Raw genomic sequence first — 21,020 nt, 5'->3', positions numbered from 1 at the left:
AGTTACTCTGTATTTATGGGAGAATTTGAATAGATTTAAAAACTACGCATTTCCATTTCCTCACAGTCTTCCAGAGGAGCTTGTGTTTTTTTAATGAAAGCAGTTGCCAGGCATGAATTAGGGGGAAAATGATGCTCAGTGATTGTGTGTATTTCAACATTGCGGTGATTGATAATTTTAAAAACCGAGCTAGAGATTATAACAGTCTTGTAGATAACACTGAGACTTGGTTGTCTGGGATACAAGATGGACATGGGTCATATGTGCCTTTCTGTGGTGTTCATAAGAAACAAACTTATTTGGAAAGAGAAACTGGCTCTATTTGGAGCAAGTTTAGAGGAAGTGGTGAAGGGACTCAAAGCTGTTTCACGTGAGTCAAGGTTATAAGGAAATAAGACTTAGGTTAGCCGAGAGAAGATGCGGGGCCTTGGCCATTAAATGTATTTTGTCTCCAGGGATAGAACTAGGTTCAAAGGGGTAAACCTCCAGCGAGACAGATTTGAGCTTAATGTTAATAATAATTTTCTGATAATCAGAGTACTCTAAAGAGGGTGTTATTTTCTTGACAGGTAATGAATGATTCATCTTTCACTGGAGGTATTAAAAAAATAAACATTCCACCAGTTTGAGTTCATACTTAAGAAAGATAGTTGCAGTACATAGTCTTCGTGACCCATGCACCTTGAGTTTTTAGCATCAACTCCTTTGAGCTCCCTGCAATTTAAATGTCTGGAAAACTATATTATACTTTGGCCACACACTTTGTTTCCATATTATTGTGTTTTTTAATACAACACTTATAAAAACAAAGTGGACAAAATGCCAATAATTCAAATCGTAATGGCATATCTCTTGGAAGCCCTTGAAAGCAAAAAGAGTGTCTTCTTTTTTCTCTTCCACAACTATTGTAAGCCTTGCACATGGAGGTGCTCAATATGTATTTACTGAATTGAACTGGGAAGACTTGCTGTTGATTAGGGAGCCTATTTGGGAGAACTAATCTTTCTTTATAAGTTAATACAGGAAACTGATTTCTATAGTTTCAAGCAAATCCATTTTCCTGTATTAAACAATGCTAGCTTAAAATACTTCAAAGACTAAAATGATATAAAGCATATGTCAGTCATTCTGTGGGCTGTACCCATCCTCTGTGTTCTGATGAATAAGAATAACTCCTTCATTCTCTTGAGTTCTAGGGAAACATTGTTAAAAAAAAGAAAAAGATATTCATGAAATCATCCCCCAATAAGGAAGCTATAGCCAAATGGAAAGTGATTGGAAAAAAAAATAAAAGTTCCATGTCCTCAGGTGACTTAACTGTATTGGTGGTTTTGTAAAAGTTGTCCTCAGAATGTTAGATCATTAAGTGGTAAACTTAGAATGGCATTTCGAGATCATCTGGTGGAGAAGTTCTTATCTGGAGGGTAGTGATGTGCTTTAGGGGTTGGTGAACCTATTAAAATTGCGTACAATTTTTGCATGTTTGTGCACTTATGCATTTTTCTGGGAAAAGAGTAATTTTCCTTAGATTCTCAAAAGTGGCTTGACTCTGACAAAGTTTCAGAATTTATGGGTCCTAATCCATTTCCATAGAATTAAAGATAGACAAGGAGGCACCAAAATTCTTATGATTTCCTTGAGATTACTCTGCTGAGTACTGATAAACCAGGGCTGTTCCTACTTGAATGAGAGCTAATAGACCTTGATCTGTTTGCTCATTTAATCCTTTTAACTGTCCTTGAAAGTAGCTACACTGATTATCCCTATTTTACAGGTGGGGAAACTGAGACAGAGAGGTTAAATAACTCACCCCAATGAATGAGTGACAGAGCAGGATTTGGACCCAGGCATTCCGGTTCCAGAGACTATACCCTTAACAACTATAGACCACCACTCTTGTAGAGGATTTGCCAGGATGCCAGGCAGCCAGTTAGCTATTTCAAGAGTTTGTGAGATGGAAATTGGGATGTGAAAATGGTTCATAAATGAAGTGTCTTTATAAGTTTTTATGGAGTTAAACATATTGAAATACTTTTTTTTCCTAGCATGCAATGATGCTGCCTGTTTTGACCCATCATATCCGCTACCACCAATGCCTAATGCATCTGGACAAGTTGATAGGGTATACTTTCCAAGATCGTTGTCTGTTACAGGTAAGTGTTACTCTCCTGTACACTCACGTAATAACAAGATAGGAGTAATTCATCTTGCAGGGTACAAATGGAACATTGAGTTTTCTATTCTGGGCGATGATGAGGATGGTTAGAAACATAGCTCTCTCCAGTACTCTACTTCGGTTGCCACTTTCAAACCCTGTTTCTCACCTTTTTGTTTGAGGCTGTCCCTAAAGAAATAGACTAAAGCTAAAATTTGCCTGTCAAACCTGAGCCCCTTCTTTGAGCTTTTCCTTCTTTATAGCTCTTCTTTCCAGGTGCTGAGTATTCTAATTCTCCTTTGAAAGGTGTGAATTTTTAGGTTTGTTTTCAGCAGAGGGCTTGCACCAGAGCTCTGGAAATTTGACCCTGGAGGAGATAAGATGGAAAGATTAGGGCTTAAAATTCCACTGGATAGACAGATCTCTTTCCTGTTTCATTTGAGATGATGTAAAGATGGCACTTTTTTGCTGTTTTTAAGACTGAACTTATTTCATTGAAATTTCAGTTGGCCATGACTCACCCAAGTCATCACTTAAATTTTGGAATGAATCCTGATCATGCCAGGAATTCTTTGTCTAACTGTGGAATTCGGCAGCCCAAATATGGAGATAGAAAAGTTCATCACATGCACATGCGGAAAAAAGGTATGTTTGGGTTCTACTGTTATGTTTTGGCCTGTGTTCCCTATTGTCAATTAAATCGCTACCTGGAATGGCTCCCTGGTGACTGTCTTATCCTCTCATTCTTTAGTGCTTCCTGACCCGTAGGTAGTAACATTTACTTTGAGCAGAGCATTATAATAAGGATGGATGAAATTTTTAGAAAAATTTCTTTCTCCTATCCAGTATTTTAAGTAACTAAGTTGATCAAACTTGTAAATATGCAGGTATTAAACCTTTTAAAGTCAAATTGGGATGAGATAGATAATTTTCTTTCTCTATGTCATATCATGGTCCTAGAATGCTTCTAACAGTATTTACTTGTGTGTTTTTTTTAATAGGAATTAATACCTTAATAAATATTATGTCACGCCTTGGCCAAGATGACCCAACTCCCTCAAGGTAAGGTAGATTTTTTAAATAATAGCTTTATTGAGATATAATTCACATACCATACAATTCACCTATTTAAAGTATACAATTCAGTGGTTTTTAGTATGTTCACAGTACTGTGCAACCATGATCGCTATCTAATTTTGGAATATTTTCATAACCCCAAAAAGAAACAGTGTACCTATTAATAGTTACTCCCCATTTCCCTGATCCTGCCCAACCCTAGGCAACCACCAGTCTACTTTCAGTCTTTATAGATTTGCCTGTTAGGAACATTTCGTATAAATGGTATTATACAATATCTGATCCTTGGTGACTGGTTTCTTTTACTTAGCATAACATTTTCAAGATTTATCCATGTTATAGTATGTATCAGAACTTCATTTCTTTTTATTGCCAAATAATATTCTGTGGTGTGAGTATACCACATTTTATTTATCCATTCATCAATTGATGGGCACTTGGGTTGTTTCCACTTTTTGGCTATTATGAATGATATTGCTATGAATATTTGTGTACAGGTTTTTGGACATGTGTTTTGATTTTTCTTGGTTATGTAACTAGGGGTGAAATTGTTGGGTCATATGGGAACTCTTGTTTAACCTTTTAAGGAACTGCTAGACTGTTTTCCAAAGTGGTTGCACCATTTTATATTTCCAACAGCAGTATATCATGGTTCTGATTTCTTCTTATCTTTCCTAACACTTATTACCTGTCTTTTGAGTCTAGCCATCCTAGTGGGTATGAACTTTTATCTCATTGTGGTTTTGTGTGAATTTCCCTGATGGCTAGTGATGTTGAGCATCTTTTCATGTGTGGATTGGCCATTTGTATGTCTTCTCTGGGGATATTCAGATCCTTTTTCCATCTTGAATTGGGTTATTTTTTATTATTGAGTTATAATCATTTTTTATATATTCCAGGTAGAAGTCCCTTATCAAATGTGTGATTGGAAAAACATTTTTTCTTATTCTATGGATCATTTTTTCACTCTCTTAATGATGTCCCTGAAAGCAAAAAAGTTTTGATGAAGTCCAGTTTATCTATTATTTCTTTTGTTGCTTGTGCTTTTGGTGTCGTGTCTAAGAAACGATTGCCAAATGTAAAGTCACAAATATTTACATCTATGTTTCTTCTAAGAGCTGTATAGTTTTTCGTTTTACATTTTGATCTTTGCTCTGTTTTGGGTTAATTTTTGTGTATGATGTGACGTAGGGGTCCAACTGCATTCTTTGCTTGTGGATATCTAGTTATCCTAGCACCATTTGTTGAAAAGGCTAATCTTTCTGCACTAAATCATCTTGGGTTCCCTTGTTTAAAATCAATTGACAGTATTTGTGAGGGTTTATTTTTGGACTCTCAGTTGTGTTCCATTGATCTATATGTCTGTCTTTAGGCCAGTACCACGCTGTCTTGATTACTGTAGCTTTGTAGTAAGTTCTGAAATCCAGAAATGTAAGATCTCCATCTTTCTTCTTCTTTTTCAAGATTGTTTTGGTATTCTGCATCCATTATATTTCCACATGAATTTTTGGATTAGTTTATCATTTTTTGCAAAGAAGCCAGCTGAGATTTTGATAGGGATTGTGTTGAATCTGTAGATCAATTTGTGAATGAACGATTACCATCTTAATATTAAGTCTTCTGATCCTTGAACGTTGGGTAGCTTTACATTTATTTGTCTTCCTTAATTTCTTTCAAAATGTTTTATAGTTTTCAGAGTATACATTTTGTATGTCTTTTGCTAAATTTATTCCTAAGTATTTTATTCTTTTTGATGCTATTATAAATGGAATTATTTTTGTAAGTTCATTTTTAGAATGTTCATTGCAAGTGTATAGAAATACAATTGATTTTTGTATATTGATCTTGTATCCTGCAGCCTTGATGACCTCATTTGTTAGGTCTAATAGTTTTTTAATGGATTCCTTAGGATTTTCTATATATATGATCATGTCACCTTCAAATAAAGATAGTTTTACTTTTTCTTTTCCAGTCTGGATATCTTTTGTTTCATTTTCTTAACCTAGTTGCCCCAGCTAGAGCCTCCAGTACAATATGGAATAGAAGTGGTGAGAGTGGATTCTTGTATTTTCCTAATTTTCGGGGGTAAGCATTCAGTCTTTTACCATTGAATGTGATGTTTTTCTTAGATGCTTTTTATCAGGTTGAGGAAGTTCCCTTCTATTCCTAGTATGCTGAATGTTTTAATCATGAAAGTGTGTTGAATTTTGTCAAACACTTTTTCTGCATCTATTGAGATGATCATGTGTGTTTTTCTTTTATTCTATTCACATTACATGGTGTGTTACATTAACTGATTTTTGGGTGTTAGACCAACCTTGCTTTCCTGGGATACATCCAACTTGATCATGGTGTATAGTCCTTTTTATATGCTGTGAATTCAGTTTGCTAGTCTTGAAGATTTTTGTGTCTACATTCATAAGAGATATTGTTCTGTAGTTTTTCTTTTCTGTGATGCTTTTGTCTGGTTTCATTATTAGAATAATACTGGCCTTATGAATGGGTTAAAAAGTTTTATACGTTAGCTTTCCTTGTTTTATTTCGTTATTTGAAAAGATTCCTTCATATATTAATATTCTCCCTTTTGTGTGGCTTTGAGCCCCTGAAGATTCTGGGAAGGAAGTGGTCCAGGTCTATATAAACTCATTAACACCTTGGAAAGTTGAATGGAAGTAAATGCCCAACGGCTGATGAGGCTCTGATGTTGCTCTCAGGAGGATTGTCTTTGTATGTGAAGTACAGTGGGTTATATTTTGAAAGTCAGTAGAGGAGGTTGCTTGAGGGCAGCTTTCTTTTTAAAATGGGTAGTTGAAAAGTTGAATAACCAGGCTTGTCCCTCCTGGGATCCAGCATAGATGGATTAAAGTGGATAGAGCAGGGTTAGAAGTGACAGAGTTAAGACAATTGCTGCAGCTGATAACTGGCCTCCACAGTCAAGAGTACCCAGCCACAGCTGGCACAGCTTCCTTTTCTACCTTTTTCTTCTTATATCACTTTTCTTTTTAAATTGGCTTGCCTTGAGTTGCTCTCTTTTGAGATTATCATAAACCAAACTGTCTTTTCTCTTCAATTAAAAGGTAAAAAGAAAGGCAGGACGAAACTTTAAAATTCCAGTTTGAAGATGATCTTACGCCTCACTATGGTATTCTGTGAGAGTCTAAGATCAGGAAAAAACTGTCTAATTAAAAGAGCCCTTAATCACACCCTCAGGGATAGTGTGGCCGTGGTTTCCTCTTACCCTGCTGTATTGAGAGTCTCCAGATGACCAGTCTGTATTTTAATCAGTGGAACCCCGAGTCCCCGCAGCGCCTTTAGCAAGGCTACATATACCTAAGCACTTACTTTTCAATGAGGAAAGCATGGGTTTAAATTATCTTTGTCTTCTCCACCTCACCTGCAGTTGTTGGTATGTAAATTATGTCTTTTGATAGCATTGTTCAAGGCTCGTGGTTTATGTTTTCTTTTGCTCTATTACAAAGAGATGGCTTTCTTGCCATGGCAAAAGGAATGATATCTGAGCAACTGTGTTCTTTCTGAATTTACCATTTTGAAAATAATACCACTGACAGAGAATAAACAGATAATCTCTGTTGTCCTTTGACTTCTGGCCTTTGCTGCTTGTGTTGAGAGCCTCTTGCCATGTATCTGATCTTTTTGCTGATGCACAGTTGACCCCAAGTTTCTGTTTAGGAGGAGCCTCCTAGCCTCGGCAGCTGGGGCTGCTGCTGCTTGACTGCTTGACATCTAGCAATGCCCAGCTGTGCACAGCCCTGGGAGCTGTAATTAAGAAGCTTCATACAAATTTAATTCAACAGACATTTATCCAGTGCCTTTTGAGTTTGAGGCAATTTGTAGGTATTTTAGGGGATCCAAAGGCAAGTAAGACAAAGTCCCTGCTCACCAGGAGGTGTGACTACCTGGGGTGGGGTAAGAGTGCCATAAACATAAGTAACTTAATATAAGGGAGACTCTGCTAAGTGCTTCAGTGAAGGTCAAAAACAAAACATGCACACAAGACTGCGGTGGGGCTAAGGATAGCTCTGGTGGTTGTTTAGGAATTATAGGTCAGTTTTATACTGTGCACTTGAATAATGGAGTTCACTTGAAACGATTTGCCCTCTCCCCTGTTTCTTTCTTCGTTTGCTGTTATAAAATGGGATGCAGTAGTCTGTGCTCCTTGGAAGTGTTTGTATATCTTTGAAGCAAACACTATCAAATTGCAAGTGTCAGTGGTTATATCTCCTCCCAAGCAAGCTCGCTCAGAATTTTAGACTTGAGAAAGGAAAGAGAGAGTGAGTGAGCTAGTAGGCTTTTTAGTAGGTTTCTGGTACTGATGGAAGTGGGAAGGTGGGGGATCAAGGCAGGTAGGGGAGTGGGCCGAGAGGAGGGGCTCTTGATTGAATTATTCTTCTGGTGCTCCTGAAAACCATTCCTCCTGCCCCGGCCCATCCTGAAGTACAATTAGTGACCACATTCTGCCAGTTGCCTTCGGACTGCCTCTACAGTCAGTCATCGTGCTATGTCTGGAGCCTCGATTCTAGTTCTGAGTTGTAGCCTGCTTGAAAGCTTATTTGTGACTTCTCTTCACCTACTGCATAAGTCTGAACCTCCCCACCTGGCAATCCAGCACATGTGACCTGGCCCCAGGCCACTTTTCCAGGCACATCTTGCTTTTCCCAGTGGCTGTCTACACACCAACAAGACTGAGGTCCTCACGGTGTTATCCCGCGTGCCCTCCCCCCTCCTCAGGTGCCGGCAGTCGTCGTAGCTGTGGAACGCCCCGTAACCCTGTGACACCCTGCTGGCGTTTGTTCATGGTGCTTATTCTAGGTCTCCCGTGTATTGTAATGGTGTTATGGGCTGATTTTGTTTTTACTGTAAGCATTTTGAAGGTCTATGGTCCTACTCTCTCTCTTTTTTTAAATTTCCTTTCCTTTTGCACCTAGTGCCTTTCACAGAGCTGGGGCTCAGTAAATAAGTATTAAAGGAAAGAATGCCATCCATGCTACTACTTCTGTCCTAGGTTATTTACTTGTTGCCTAAAAATTGGGAAACTGGGGCGTTAAGAAGAGTCATGGTCGGAGCCATCAGCAGAGGTTTACATGGCTGGTTAATATCTTACTTAATCTGATTTGGGATCAGCTAGGATTTACAAAGAGGCATGAAGAGAAGACTTGAAATTAATAAATAAAAACCTGTCTGCCTATCAAAACTACAAAATAATTATCTTTTATGATGGCATCATCTCAAGTGATTATGCCACCCATAATTTTAAAAAGCGTCCCTGTTTAACCACATAAATCGCAGTTGTAGAGTTATATTTATATCATGCAAAAGTTGTATAGTTAGATTTAACTCATGCAAATGGCAATGAGATGTTATCACAGCAAGGGTCTCTGAAGGATTAGGTACTAGCTGGCATTCAAAGCATCCAGGTATTATCAGTAAGACCTTTGGGAAAGAGAGACCAGAAGACTGGTGAGGGAAAAGTTAGAGAATCAAGCAGCATTGTTTTGTTTTTAGCAGTAGAACCATTGCTAGACATAATGGATAAGAATGCATTGGATCAACAGAGAGATACATATGGACTATTTATTAGTGACTGTGTGTTTAAGGAAATGGTAGCTGCAAAGTATATTTTCAATCAGTTTTACCTAAGTATTTAGCATTAAAAACACAGTAACAACGTGCACTGAATACATGTGAATTTCGCTGAGTGGATTTCCTGACTTAAATGCTTCAAGTTAAATCCCAGAGACGCTTAACTGGGATCCATGGGTGCAGTGGGACTGAGATCTAGTTGCTCTGTAACCTCTCCTCCCCCTAAGTGTCCAGGCAGATGTAATGAATAGAAGGCATTCCTGAACTGGGTGGAAGGTTCCACTGACCTCCCAGGCCCCTTTTGGCTCTACTCTCCCAGGCACTGCTTGAGGCTTGGAATGCAGAGGTGAGAAAATGCTGTCTGCACCTTCACTCTAGCAGTTACTCTTGGACTTGGCCCATTTCAAGGTGGTTTTCCATGGAGTAAATGACACCTTACGGTAATTACTGTTTCAGGGAGACTGTTGTGTTTTATAAAGCTCTTTGAATTCCTCAGACCAAATGTGCTGTATAAATGTTACAGTTAATCTAGATTTCATAATGCCTCTGTTGATTCAGTTCTCAAAAACAAATGGAGTGTTTACTGCTCAGTAAACATCTCATCTTGGAGCTTGCTAGTATTTATAAAGGGAGTGATTAAAGAAAGTATGAACAGTGGAAGAAGGAACAAAAGATTTGCTACTGCAGTCAACAAGGGCTAGCAGCTCGCTCTGTCCGTTTTCCCAGATAAACCATTGGGTTAGGAATTGTCTGGTATAATAATAAACTAAAATGGTATTTAATCCCCATTTTTGTTTGTGGCTTATTGCCAGAGTTTAGTTACAATGTAGATATGGAAAAACATATGCTGGTTATGGGCAAATTATTTAATGGATGGCACACTCACTGTTGAGTAAACCTCTTTAGAACTGTGACCTTGTATTTTAAAACACTGAATAATAGTCTAACTTTGTGGTTATTAAAATCCTAGACATAGTTCTTGTCTCCTGCAAGTTTATAAAAGAAATTAAAGTAAAATTTATGCCAATATGACTTCATTCAAAATAGTATATGACTCAAAGCAGCTATTATTCTTTGACTAGATGTCTTATTCTTCTTTAATGGAGCATAAGACCATCTAAATATGGTTTGTCCCCACCCCAGACCCCTGCCAGGTTTCTTGCTTTCCATGGTAAGTAGATTTTCCAGTATAGTATTTTGAACTGTTGGGAAGAAAATAAAGTCTCTACCATAGAAAATGCATTTTTATTTTACTGGCTTGTGGAAAAGAATAGGGTGATATTAATTTCTTTCTTCTGAAAACCTGACCATTTCTTTCTTAGTTCTCATCGTCTCTCAGGACAGTAGCTTACCAGGGTTCATGAAATTTAATTAGCAAGAGGACTTAGGGGTTAACGGCATCTTACTCTAAATAGTGCCTCTATTCCTTGATGCTTTCTCTGAGAATGATGACACTTTTGGAGTTCTGGTGTATTTGACAGAAAGCAAAATTGCAGTTAAAAAAAAAAAGATTTTTTTTTTTTTATATAATGTTTTATATTCCACCATGGAGCTTTTTAGTCCCTCTTGGCTTGTGGAGTAGCAACAAAAAAAAAACCCGGCTTTTAAAATCTGGTATATATTTGGTAAGAATAAGAAAAATATGTTTTAAAGTCTAATCGTTGTTTTCTTTCTTTTTTTTTTTTTAGTTAACTCTTAGGTTATGGCTTCTTCAGCATAGCCATAAATTATTTTCTCATGCTTTTTTTTTTATTTCCCATTATTGGCTATTAACTGCTTGCCAGAATGCCTTTTTCACATAAATAAAGGCCATAAATTGAAATGAGGGTTCAGAATCACTTCTTTATTGCTCAAATAAGTCCAGTTTTCTCCTATTACATTTATTTTTCTTTTAAAATTCTAAAATGTGGAGGAATGGTAGCATAGAAGAATAAACTTACTTATGGGATATGTGAAATAATGTAAAATTGAACTCAAACTACCAAGCAGATGATTTGGTAGCGAAGAGTCATTTAATTTACAAATATTGTTTGTTTTCTACATAGAATGAAACTATAGGGTGACTTTAAATATGAAAACTAAACTGGCACACATGAAATGGAGAACAATAAAAGATAGTATATAATTTTGTCATAAATTGAGTGATGAACGTTTAAGTCCTGTGGAAAGGGGGGTGGGGGCGGCTGGCCAGCATCCCCGAGAGCTCCAGCGGTTAGGGCAGGCTTCCCAGCTGACCTGGAGAATGAGCAGGATTTGAGAGAGGTGACATGAAAGGGAGAAGGAAGGTGTGTCTGGGACAGTGCAGAGGTTGGTCAGCCTAGAGTTCTAAATTGCTGTTGAAGGCAGATGAAAGGAGTGGGCATGGTGGGACTAGATCAAGAATGGCCCTCAAAGCTGGACAGGTTTAGACTTGATCGTCAGCTACTGAATTTTTTGAGATGATGAGAGTCCGTGTCACAGATACCTAAGGAAGCCCCTGCAGTCAGGGAGGCGATCTGCTGTCCCTTGCCTTCTTTGCTCAGATCCCAGGGGCTCGGTGTGCCCTCCTTTCCTCTTCACTGTTGTCACCATCCTTTCTGGTTTCCTCCTGTTATACATCCTCCACTCCCATAGTCTCTCTTTCTGCAGCTCGCCCTCAGACAAAGCATTAGTTCCCAGCCTACTCAAATCAGAATCAGGTTTGTCTCCACTGCTTCACAGAGATTGCCCATCAGTGGCCTCAGTGATCTCCTCGTGATGAATCAGTGCTGTCTTCTCATCATACTTGGATCTGTTTCTTTCTTGAAACATGCTCTTCTCTTTGTCTGGAGGATAAACACTGGCCCCCTTTTCCTCCCACCTCCCTGGCCAGTCCTTCTCCTTCGCTGGCTTCCCTTCTGCTTGACCCCAACTGTGACCCTGCCCTGGACTCAGGCCTGGGACCACTGTTCTGTAGCTGCATTCTCTCCCTAAGTAGAGCCATCCAGTTCCATCGCCTGTAATCCTGTCTCAACATTGACCACTCCTGAAGATTTATTACCGACTTCGTCCTCGTCCGTGAACGATAGGTTAATATATCCAGTGCTTTGTTGGATCTCTCCATTTGGCTGTTTTATGAACATTTCAAAGTTAACATGTCTAAAATGCAACACCTGCTTCTCCCCAAACCTGTTCCCTTTTGGTGTTCCCCTTGCAGCAGATGGCACCACTTTTCACCCAGCTACAGAAGCAAAAGTCTAGGCGTCAACCTTCGTTCTTTTCTGTCTCATAGCTTCCGAATTCCAACTATCAACAGCTCTTTTCTGCTGTGTCTCCAAAATGTATCCCAAATCTGACTGCTTCTCCCTCCTCCGCCATCACCTACTCCCCAGCCTCAGCCTCCATCACGTCTCATCAGGCTGCAGTAGCCTCTTTAGCGCTTTTCTTTCCTGTGCTCATTCTCTGCACAGCAGCCAGAGCGGCCTTTTAAAAACCTAAATCAAATCATGTCACATCTCTACGCAACCAAAGAGATAGTGATCTACTTTGGCACTGAGAGAAGGTGGCTACACTGGACTTTCTGAGAAGCAGAAGGAGATTTTCCACGGGCTGCCTTCCTGGTTGTTTCATCCTTGTACGCAGACGTGAAAAACTGAGCCTGTGAGATGTGCCTTCATCATATAATGAAGATTATAAGTGTGATATGCACTGAGGGGGGAAGTATTAATTTTGATGAGAAGATTCATAGAGAATCTAACATTTTGCTGGACCTTGAGGGATGAGTAGGTTTTCAGTGTGGCTCAGTGCACAGGGGAGACAGCAGAAAGTTCTAGGGCGGCAGAGACCTTGGTCTGAACAGAGGCACCGAGTGTTTTAGAGGATGCACCCGTTTCAGAGAGTACCAGGCAGTTTTGGAGCAAGAGCCTGGCTTAGAGGTGGGTGAGGACAGCAGTGGATAATGAGACTGAAAAATAGCTTAGGCCCATTAAATGCTAGGTTAAGTTTAGAGTTTGGGCAATGGGAAGCTGTCCTTAGAACATTGTACCCAAACTGATTTTTCAGTGTTCAGTTCTTACTCCACTAGAATGCACTCTCCTTTCTCTTGTCCACCTGATAGCAGTGTGGAAAGATTTACAATTGTTAGGGTGATAGCTCCTTGCTTTAAATCTGATTCCCAGGGGAAGGACGCCCGCAGGTTGGAAAGCCTGAACCACATAGTATGATGGAATGCCCCTTGCCTTTCTTATTAGGTGGCTCCCACACCTTGGGCTAAGATGGTAGTCAGAGCTCTTGATTATGAGGAATAAGGTAGGGTGTTTTGATTATTGAAGGAGCTAACCCTCATGTGTCTGTTCTTTGAGAAGAGAGGGAGGGAATGTAAATGTGTGCTCTTTTAAGTGATCTTTTTAATTTTCCCATAGGATTAATCACAATGAACGGTTGGAGTTCCTGGGTGATGCTGTTGTTGAATTTTTGACCAGGTAAGGAGACTTTTCTACTGTTCCCCAATAATTGCATTTTAAGGTAACATACTTAATACATTACCTTCTTTCTAATTAGCCAAATAAGGCTTTGAAAACACCACGTATTTTGTCTCGTTTGTAGAGCTTAAAAGCCACGTCTGTGGCTCTTGCCCTGATAACTTGCACTCATTGATGCTATAATGAGCAAGATTACAAGATGAAAGGCTAGTGTCTCTGTCCTGTCAAGTTTATGTTCAAGTTGCTACAGCCACAAGAGATCAGCTTGTCTTGGTCCAGATGCTTCAGAGCTTATATTCAGTTTGTAGAGAAAGGGATGATATTTTAAAATGTCATTTCATTTTCTAGGATTTGTCTTTGATCCCTTTCTCACTCTTTCTGATCTCAAGGGAAGTAAAGCTTACAAGTAATTTTAATGACGAGATTTTGGTGTGTGTGCCTGTGTGTGTGTCTGTGTGTGTATTTGTATGTGTTTTCTCCCCAGAAGTGTTTTAGGGTCTTTAATTTGGAGGTAGGGGTAGGAAAGTGTGTTTTGTTTCTCCATGCTCACATAATTTCACTTTTAAGGGAGGCAACACATGCTTCTTTTGAAAGTATCTTGAGCTATTTTTTTCTCTTTAGGTTATTTCTTCCCCAAGAAGGACATAATGAGCAAAGGGGCTTCTCTAAGCCTGCTCTCCTTGGACACAAGAGGACTAAACAAGCTTAGTGGATCTTAAAAACCGGTGTGAGACTTAGGACAGATCATTTGCTGTTGTGGTCCAAACTAGTGTTCCATGTGGCCTTCTTCCCAATTCCTGCACGTTCCTGATCATCCCTTTTAGGCTTGTCCTTACGGCACAACCAGCCACATGTGCCACTCTCAGTTCCGTTCCTGTCTCTGTCTGTACTTGTGAAGAATAAACCACCACTGCTGCCCTGCTTGGGGCGTCCCACGTTTCTCTTCAGGGGCCACTCATAAGCCAAGCAAAAACGTTTGTTTCCAGTCAGGCCTAGTTTCTGAGTGTCACATGGGTTTGCTCTTAGCAGTGTGTGACCAGTTATTCAGGTATCTGTTGTTGTCAGATTTCAGAGAAATCTTTTAATAGAAATAAATGTGAAAATATGAGTGAATGGTGCTGTTTGGGCTTTAGCACATTGAGTTATACTGTGCTCAGTATTGAACTTTGAAAGAGTTTTTTTTTTTTTTGTGAGGAAGATGGGCCCTGAGCTAACATCTGCCAATCCTCCTCCTTTTTGCTGACGAAGACTGGCCCTGGGGTAACATCCATGCCCATCCTCCTCCACTTTATATGGGACACCGCCATAGCATGGCTTGACAAGTGGTGCATTGGTGTGCGCCCGGGATCCGAACTGGTGAACCCCTGGCTGCGGCAGTGGAGCGTGTGCGCTTAACCACTTGCGCCACTGGGCCGGCCCTCAAAGACTTTTAATCAGACCCTTTGGTTTAGTTCAGTTCAGCTGGTATCCATTGTACAGATACTGTGTGCCAGGCTTATTTTTGTGACTCAGAGCCACAGACAGAATGTCGTGATGCATATTTATTTATATGTTTGGTTTTTTTTTTCCTGCAGTGTCCATTTGTACTATTTGTTTCCTAGTCTGGAGGAAGGAGGATTAGCAACCTATCGGACCGCCATTGTTCAGAATCAACACCTCGCCATGCTAGCCAAGGTACGTCAAACATCAGAAGCATTTGTAGTGAAGTCTGGCGTTCTCTTCTTCAGTCCATGCATAGTTTTGCATTTGAATAAGTAACTCTTCGGGGTGTATTGAAGGTTTAATATTTTATAGACCAGGAAGGATTTTTTTGTTTGTTTGTTTGAGTTTTAAGGATTCAGCCTTATTAGTTCTGTTACCTTTGTGAGTTTCACCAGCAGCTAATGAACTCCGTGGTGAGGTAACTTGATAACAGAAGAGGAAAAATTTGACAGATGTGCATGAACAGAGTTAAACATTTGGGGGAAAGGAACATAAGAACAGAGCAAAAGAAATGAAGTATTTTGTATTTTCCCTTTGTGTGATATTTCTGTATTACATTTGTTTTCAATTTACTTTAACAAGCAGAATTAAAGCTTTGAGTAGAATCCTCCAGGCCATTTATATCCACAAGGGATACTTTACAGATCTTTGAGAATCCTCCCAAATCACAAATCCCATTAATTAAGATTTAAGATTTAGGCTGTCCAGCTAGCCACATTGCCTTAGCTGAGTGACTAACAGAACCTTTTCTCGACTTAAGATTCATGGTAGGCATTTTACTTACATTATCTCACTTGATGTTCCTATCTCTGTGTGGTGTCTTATTATAGTAGATCACAACACATAGAACACGGGCACCTGCATTGACCCGTGGATTCCAGTCCACACCCCTCCTCTTACAAACAGGGGGCCATGGACAAGTTGATGTTTTCTTCCCCAGGCATTAGCATCTGCCACAAAGGGTGGTTGTGAGAATTAAATGAGATTATCATTTGAGTTTTAATGATTCACTTTATAAAGGGCTTGGCACAATGCCTGTTCATAGTAATCACACAAACATGTAAATAAATTAGTAGCAGTTAATTGTTTTTATTGCTGCTACCACTGTTCTAATTATAAATCGTTACATTTTATAGACCTGTGGATTTATTCAATAGTGGGGGGAATTGTGACTCTTAATTCCCAAGCACCAATGATCCACTGGAAAAGCTTTTGTGAGTTTTCCTTGATTTTTGCCTTAAGTAATTTCTATTTTTTTCTTCATTTTGATATAAATGTTGGAATTTGATAGAAAAGACTAGATAAAACCCATTCTAGGTTTATGACTAGCTTCTTAATTTGATCTTGCCAAGGCATTAGTTAAATTCAAAATGTAGTTAATTTTAGCCCATGGTTTTTGCATTAGCAGGAGTGCATTGTTTTATGTAACATCATCATCATCATAGTTACTTTGATGGTGGTAGTCTTTGAACTAGTTTCGGTGGCATTTGAGAACGTAAATACACATTAATGAAAAACTGTAGACAGCGGTTATGCTAAGTTAGTTTTAGCAGCCTCACAATCAGTGAAATTCCACAGCTGTATGTAACACTGCTTCAGTGTTTAGTTGATTTAATTGTCAAAATGCTTCCTGATAGTTCACGTAAATGTCCATTGGAAATACATGTTAATAAGTAGATTGTCACTCCCCTCCTTGCATTGTTTTCTTTTCAATTTAAGATAGGGAATTGCGTAATTATTTTTCAGACATTCATAGGGAATATATTTACAAAGTGTGGGAAATTGCCATAGCATGAAAATAGAAGCTGTTACATAATACACTGGCTGCTGTACAAAGGGATTTCTATATGATCTACCTTCACTTCAAGCCCTGACATTCCCATAGCACTCAACACCCATCTGCTCTAGCAGAAGGCAGTGGTGGTCTTGCCCTTCTTCTGTCTAAACTAGTGGTTCTTAACCACTTGGGAGGGGGAACTTGATGGAGGATTACAGACCCCTTTGAGACTCTAATGAATTGATTCCAGACAAATGAATATTTTAACACATACACAGTAGAGCACTACTCTTCTTTTTAAAAGTTCCGCTAATGCCTGCATGGAAAAAGAAGGATATAGAGTAGGGACTATGAGAAGTTAGAAAATACATAGCATTCCAGAATAGTTTTTTATAATATAAACTATGGCTTGCAGTCTACTCTCAAGCAGGGCTCCAGAGATAGCAAACAATTGTATTTTCCCATTGAAGGTGTGAAACAGATGAAATTTACATATTCTAGTATAAATTCTTGCATTTGGGGATCAATTTTTTAAAAGAGGTGTTTTCTGCTGTTGCATTTGTGGTAGTCAAAAATCTCATTTGGGTATATTTTATACTCATGAATTCCTAGCAATAGAAAGGACTGATGAGACTCATACTGTCCTAGGTTGTTCATTGACTTGTGACTTGTTCCATATTACATGGCATGTTATTGCTTAGTAAGTATTTACGGAATTGAATTACATGGTAATGGAAATAGATTTATTGTATGCTTATGCAATGTTGTATCTTTCTCCTCTTATGGAAAGAATTATGATTTCCATTTATTCAATCTCAGGAGTTTTATAAAAAAAAATTCATTCATACTGTGTCTAGTTCTAAGAGAATTGATTTGTATATTCTAATAAATACAATAAGATAAAAAACCAGGAGATACTAAACTCAAAGTAAAGAGAAAATGTGAGTGAGACCGGAAGATGAAGCCAGAGGTCAAGTTAGTGTGTACAGGTGTATTTGTAAGTCCTATACAATTTCTAGAGCTGGGACACAAATTTGACTCTAAACTTTTCTGAGGCCAAATAAAAGAAAGAAACAAAATTCATCACAAATGATATTCCCAGAGCCCTTAAGATAAATCCAACCCAATAATTGGATGAATCTAGTCTTGCTCAGAAGATCTCACTGATCCTGCAGGAAGATGAGTGTGGAGGCCTCATCAAGGGAACACAAATATGAAGATATGGGGCCCCCAAAATCCTTACCAAATTAAAAACAAGATTTAGAGATAAAAGGCATTTTGAAGTCTTCTGAGGGTCGTCATTTACTCTACCACATGAAAATCTGTTCTGTATGGTACAGACATCGGCAGGACCCCATAACTCTGGAATCAAAGAGGTTAACTTTGGGTTGGGTTTGTGTCCCCCTAGACGTGTGGAGTGAACCCAAGGGCCCATGGTCTTGTAGCAGTCTTATTCCAGGTTGGGCTGGTGCTTGGTCTGAACCTTGGAATTGGACAGCTCAGATCTGATCAATCCTGAACCTACTTGAACCTTGAGAGTTCGGAGAAGCCTGCTTGGAGAAAAGTCGAGGTTTGTCAGAACTGAGCCAAATGTAAGGACTCCTAATGAATGGTAGACTAAACTTTCTTAATATACTGACATCAGGCCAATTAACTTGTAACCATAACTCTTTACCCCTAGGAGATGTTGAGTTATTACAGTTATGATATTGCCAAATTCTTTCTTTTTGTCACTTTGAATTTTGAAGAAGCTTGAACTGGATCGATTTATGCTTTATGCTCATGGACCTGACCTTTGTAGAGAATCAGACCTCCGACATGCAATGGCTAATTGTTTTGAAGCATTAATAGGTAATTTCTCTTTTTATAATCTAGTTTCTTGTGTGTCTAAAATGTCTGGAGAGCACAGAAAATTCACTGTGGAGACTTGGGACAAAATTACTTGTTCCCAAAGTATATGAGGTCCCTAGTCTAGTACCCACCCCCTTGGATTGTAGATATTGTGGTTCTTCCAGAGCACCAGTCATACTTCCTTTTCTTGCATTCCTGGTGCCTGAAATGGTGTCTGATGTCCATGCTTACTTAGTATATACTGAACTGAATTGAAGTGAATTAATATGGAGATGGATTACTTTCCAGATTTGACTCAGGATCACATACATAAATAAACAGTGACGGGGTTGCTGGTGAGGCACTAATATTGTTTTTGATCACATTTTAAACTGTTCACAAGATTTTCTGATTTAAACATCTTGAGAACACTGCATTTTTAAAATCCCAAGGCTTGAGTCTGTATAACTATTATTTATTCACTTGAAGCAAGACTGATGCAGACACCTTACTTCCTCATTCAAGCACGTTACTTCCTCAGTTTCTTTTTTATTGTAACCAAAACATAGTTAGCTATTGGTACAGGAAAGTTATGAAGAGTTAATTAGCTGGTCATTGCACGTATGCTTTACAATGAAATGTTAGAGTAGATTGACAAGCCCTTAATTTTTTTAGGTAAATGATTGAGTACACTTTATTTTTCAAAGGCCTTTGTACTTCCTTATCAATTTTGCCCTCTTCCTTTGAAAATGAATATAAAAGCTTCCCATTATAGTTCTATGCTGATGATGGTAGCAAGAGAATGTTTAATAATTATCCACAGTCTTTTAACAGCTATGTCTCTTTTCCACGGATATGTCTATTTTCAGAGAGTTTGTCACATGGAATTACTGTGCTCTGTACACATAATATTTTTGACAGTTAGTGTTACATTTGGCTCCAGAGCCAGGCAGACATGATTCAATTCCCTTTGGCACCATTTATCAGCTCTGTGTCTTTGCCAAGTTATTGAATCTCTTTGAGCCTCAGTTTCCACATCTATGACATGGAGATAGATGTAAGGGTCTTAATATCCAGTCATGGCAGCATCCAATCCAGGGCAAAGTTCCATTTCCTTAAACCCTCCCCCAGATCACCTACTATGACCTAAATCCTATAAACGTAACACCCTCTTACTGAGGCACCCACGAAAGTGAAGATAAGAATATGAAAATGCTTTGCATGGTGCCTAGGGGGTAAGTGGCCCCCAAACCACTGCTACTACTATTACTATCATTATTATTATTATTGTTATTACTACAACTATTGATAAATAATAAATGTATTTAGTCATCAAAAGCCCTGGTGACTAAGTATCTTAATATTTTACATGGAAAGTAACCTTTCTGAAGAGAGATGTAAAAATATGATTTCAAGAATATATGACTACGCTACCCCAGAGTATTTGATACCCAATTAAAATGTTACTACAGTACTTGCTGGTGATTAATGGCAAATGCGTGTACAGTGCTTAATTATTTCAAATTAAAGGTAAAGGTTGTCCTGATTTTTATTTGTAGAAGCCTTTGTTTTTCTGAACTCAAATTTGGTCTATCAGATTTTTTGGTCTGAAACATAAGCTGTAAATGTAGAAAAAAAGACATTAACATTTTCGTGAAGTCAAGTATTTGTGCCTAGTTCCCTTGTAAGTTCATATCCATATCCTTCATGATTGTTCATATTTAACCTCTTTTACTTACGATATTAGATTTAGATTTAATAAAGTGAATTTTGTATTTCAGTCTAATTTCTAATACAAAGCAGAGCTAAAATGAGAGAAAATGCTACCTTTAAAACAACTGCTTCTGATCTTGTTGATTTTTTCTGTGAGTGGGTTTTGGCTTGCCTTTTTGCTTTTTATAGAGATATGTAATTTTCTCTGAATATTAACGCAGCCTTCCTTTTGACATTCTCTTCCTTTTGTCTAGGAGCTGTTTACTTGGAGGGAAGCCTGGAGGAAGCCAAACAGTTATTTGGGCGCCTACTCTTTAATGATCCGGTATTTATCTCGAATCATTTGATTTTTCTCGCTTATATATCATTACAGAAGATTTTATATCAGTTAGTCTTTGTATTTTAAAGAAAGTGTAAGAGAAACAAAATCTCAAATCCACCATGGGTGGGAGATTTCAGGTACATCAAAAATAGCTTATTCACTTGTTGCAGATGGAAAGTTCTATGGACATTTACACTAGGAAGTTTGTCTTCTCCCTGAAACTCCGTGTGTCTTCATGGTCACCTGTAAATTAAACATAAATACAAATATAGTAGGACTTTGCTTTCTTTTGAAGTATCTTGAAGTTAATTATGATCTTCTATTTTATAATCGTTGGGTACTTAACGCCATGCAGGCTTAGTGGAAGCTATAGCCTTTTGGCTTTTCTGTTTATGATTTTTTTTTATGTAAATTATGTAGACTAGATAAATGTACATCTATTTTAGAAAGTCAGTTCATAGGGAGTTTCTGATAGGGCTGTGAATAAAGAGTTGTGGAAGTACTTTTTTTTTTAAGGCAAATTATAGTTTAAAAAAAAATGATAGATTCTAAAATAGTTTCTGTTGCTACTAAAGTATTAAGCTATTAATATTGTTAGAGCTACCTTTTTAATCCTGCATGTAA

The 21,020-nt window shown here is 38.4% G+C and overlaps 1 protein-coding gene across 5 annotated transcripts in view; it reads left to right on the top strand.

Moving 5' to 3' along the window:
* Positions 1-21,020, top strand: part of DROSHA (drosha ribonuclease III) — a 119,079-nt gene that overhangs the window by 69,407 nt on the left and 28,652 nt on the right. For all 5 annotated transcript variants that reach the window (XM_014781559.2, XM_014781557.2, XM_014781558.2 and 2 more), the window contains 7 exons: positions 2,046-2,153; positions 2,662-2,800; positions 3,157-3,217; positions 13,213-13,272; positions 14,847-14,946; positions 18,280-18,382; positions 20,329-20,399. In XM_014781559.2, coding sequence (XP_014637045.1) covers positions 2,046-2,153; positions 2,662-2,800; positions 3,157-3,217; positions 13,213-13,272; positions 14,847-14,946; positions 18,280-18,382; positions 20,329-20,399 — 642 coding nt within the window. The remainder of the gene's footprint in view (positions 1-2,045; positions 2,154-2,661; positions 2,801-3,156; positions 3,218-13,212; positions 13,273-14,846; positions 14,947-18,279; positions 18,383-20,328; positions 20,400-21,020) is intronic.

Source organism: Ceratotherium simum, chromosome 18 (genome assembly GCF_057802395.1).
Source record: "Ceratotherium simum simum isolate JZ-2026a chromosome 18, ASM5780239v1, whole genome shotgun sequence".
In the NCBI taxonomy this organism is placed as follows: Eukaryota; Metazoa; Chordata; class Mammalia; order Perissodactyla; family Rhinocerotidae; genus Ceratotherium; species Ceratotherium simum.
Note: the sequence above shows the minus strand (reverse complement) of the source record. Positions and strands in the feature narration are given on the sequence as shown.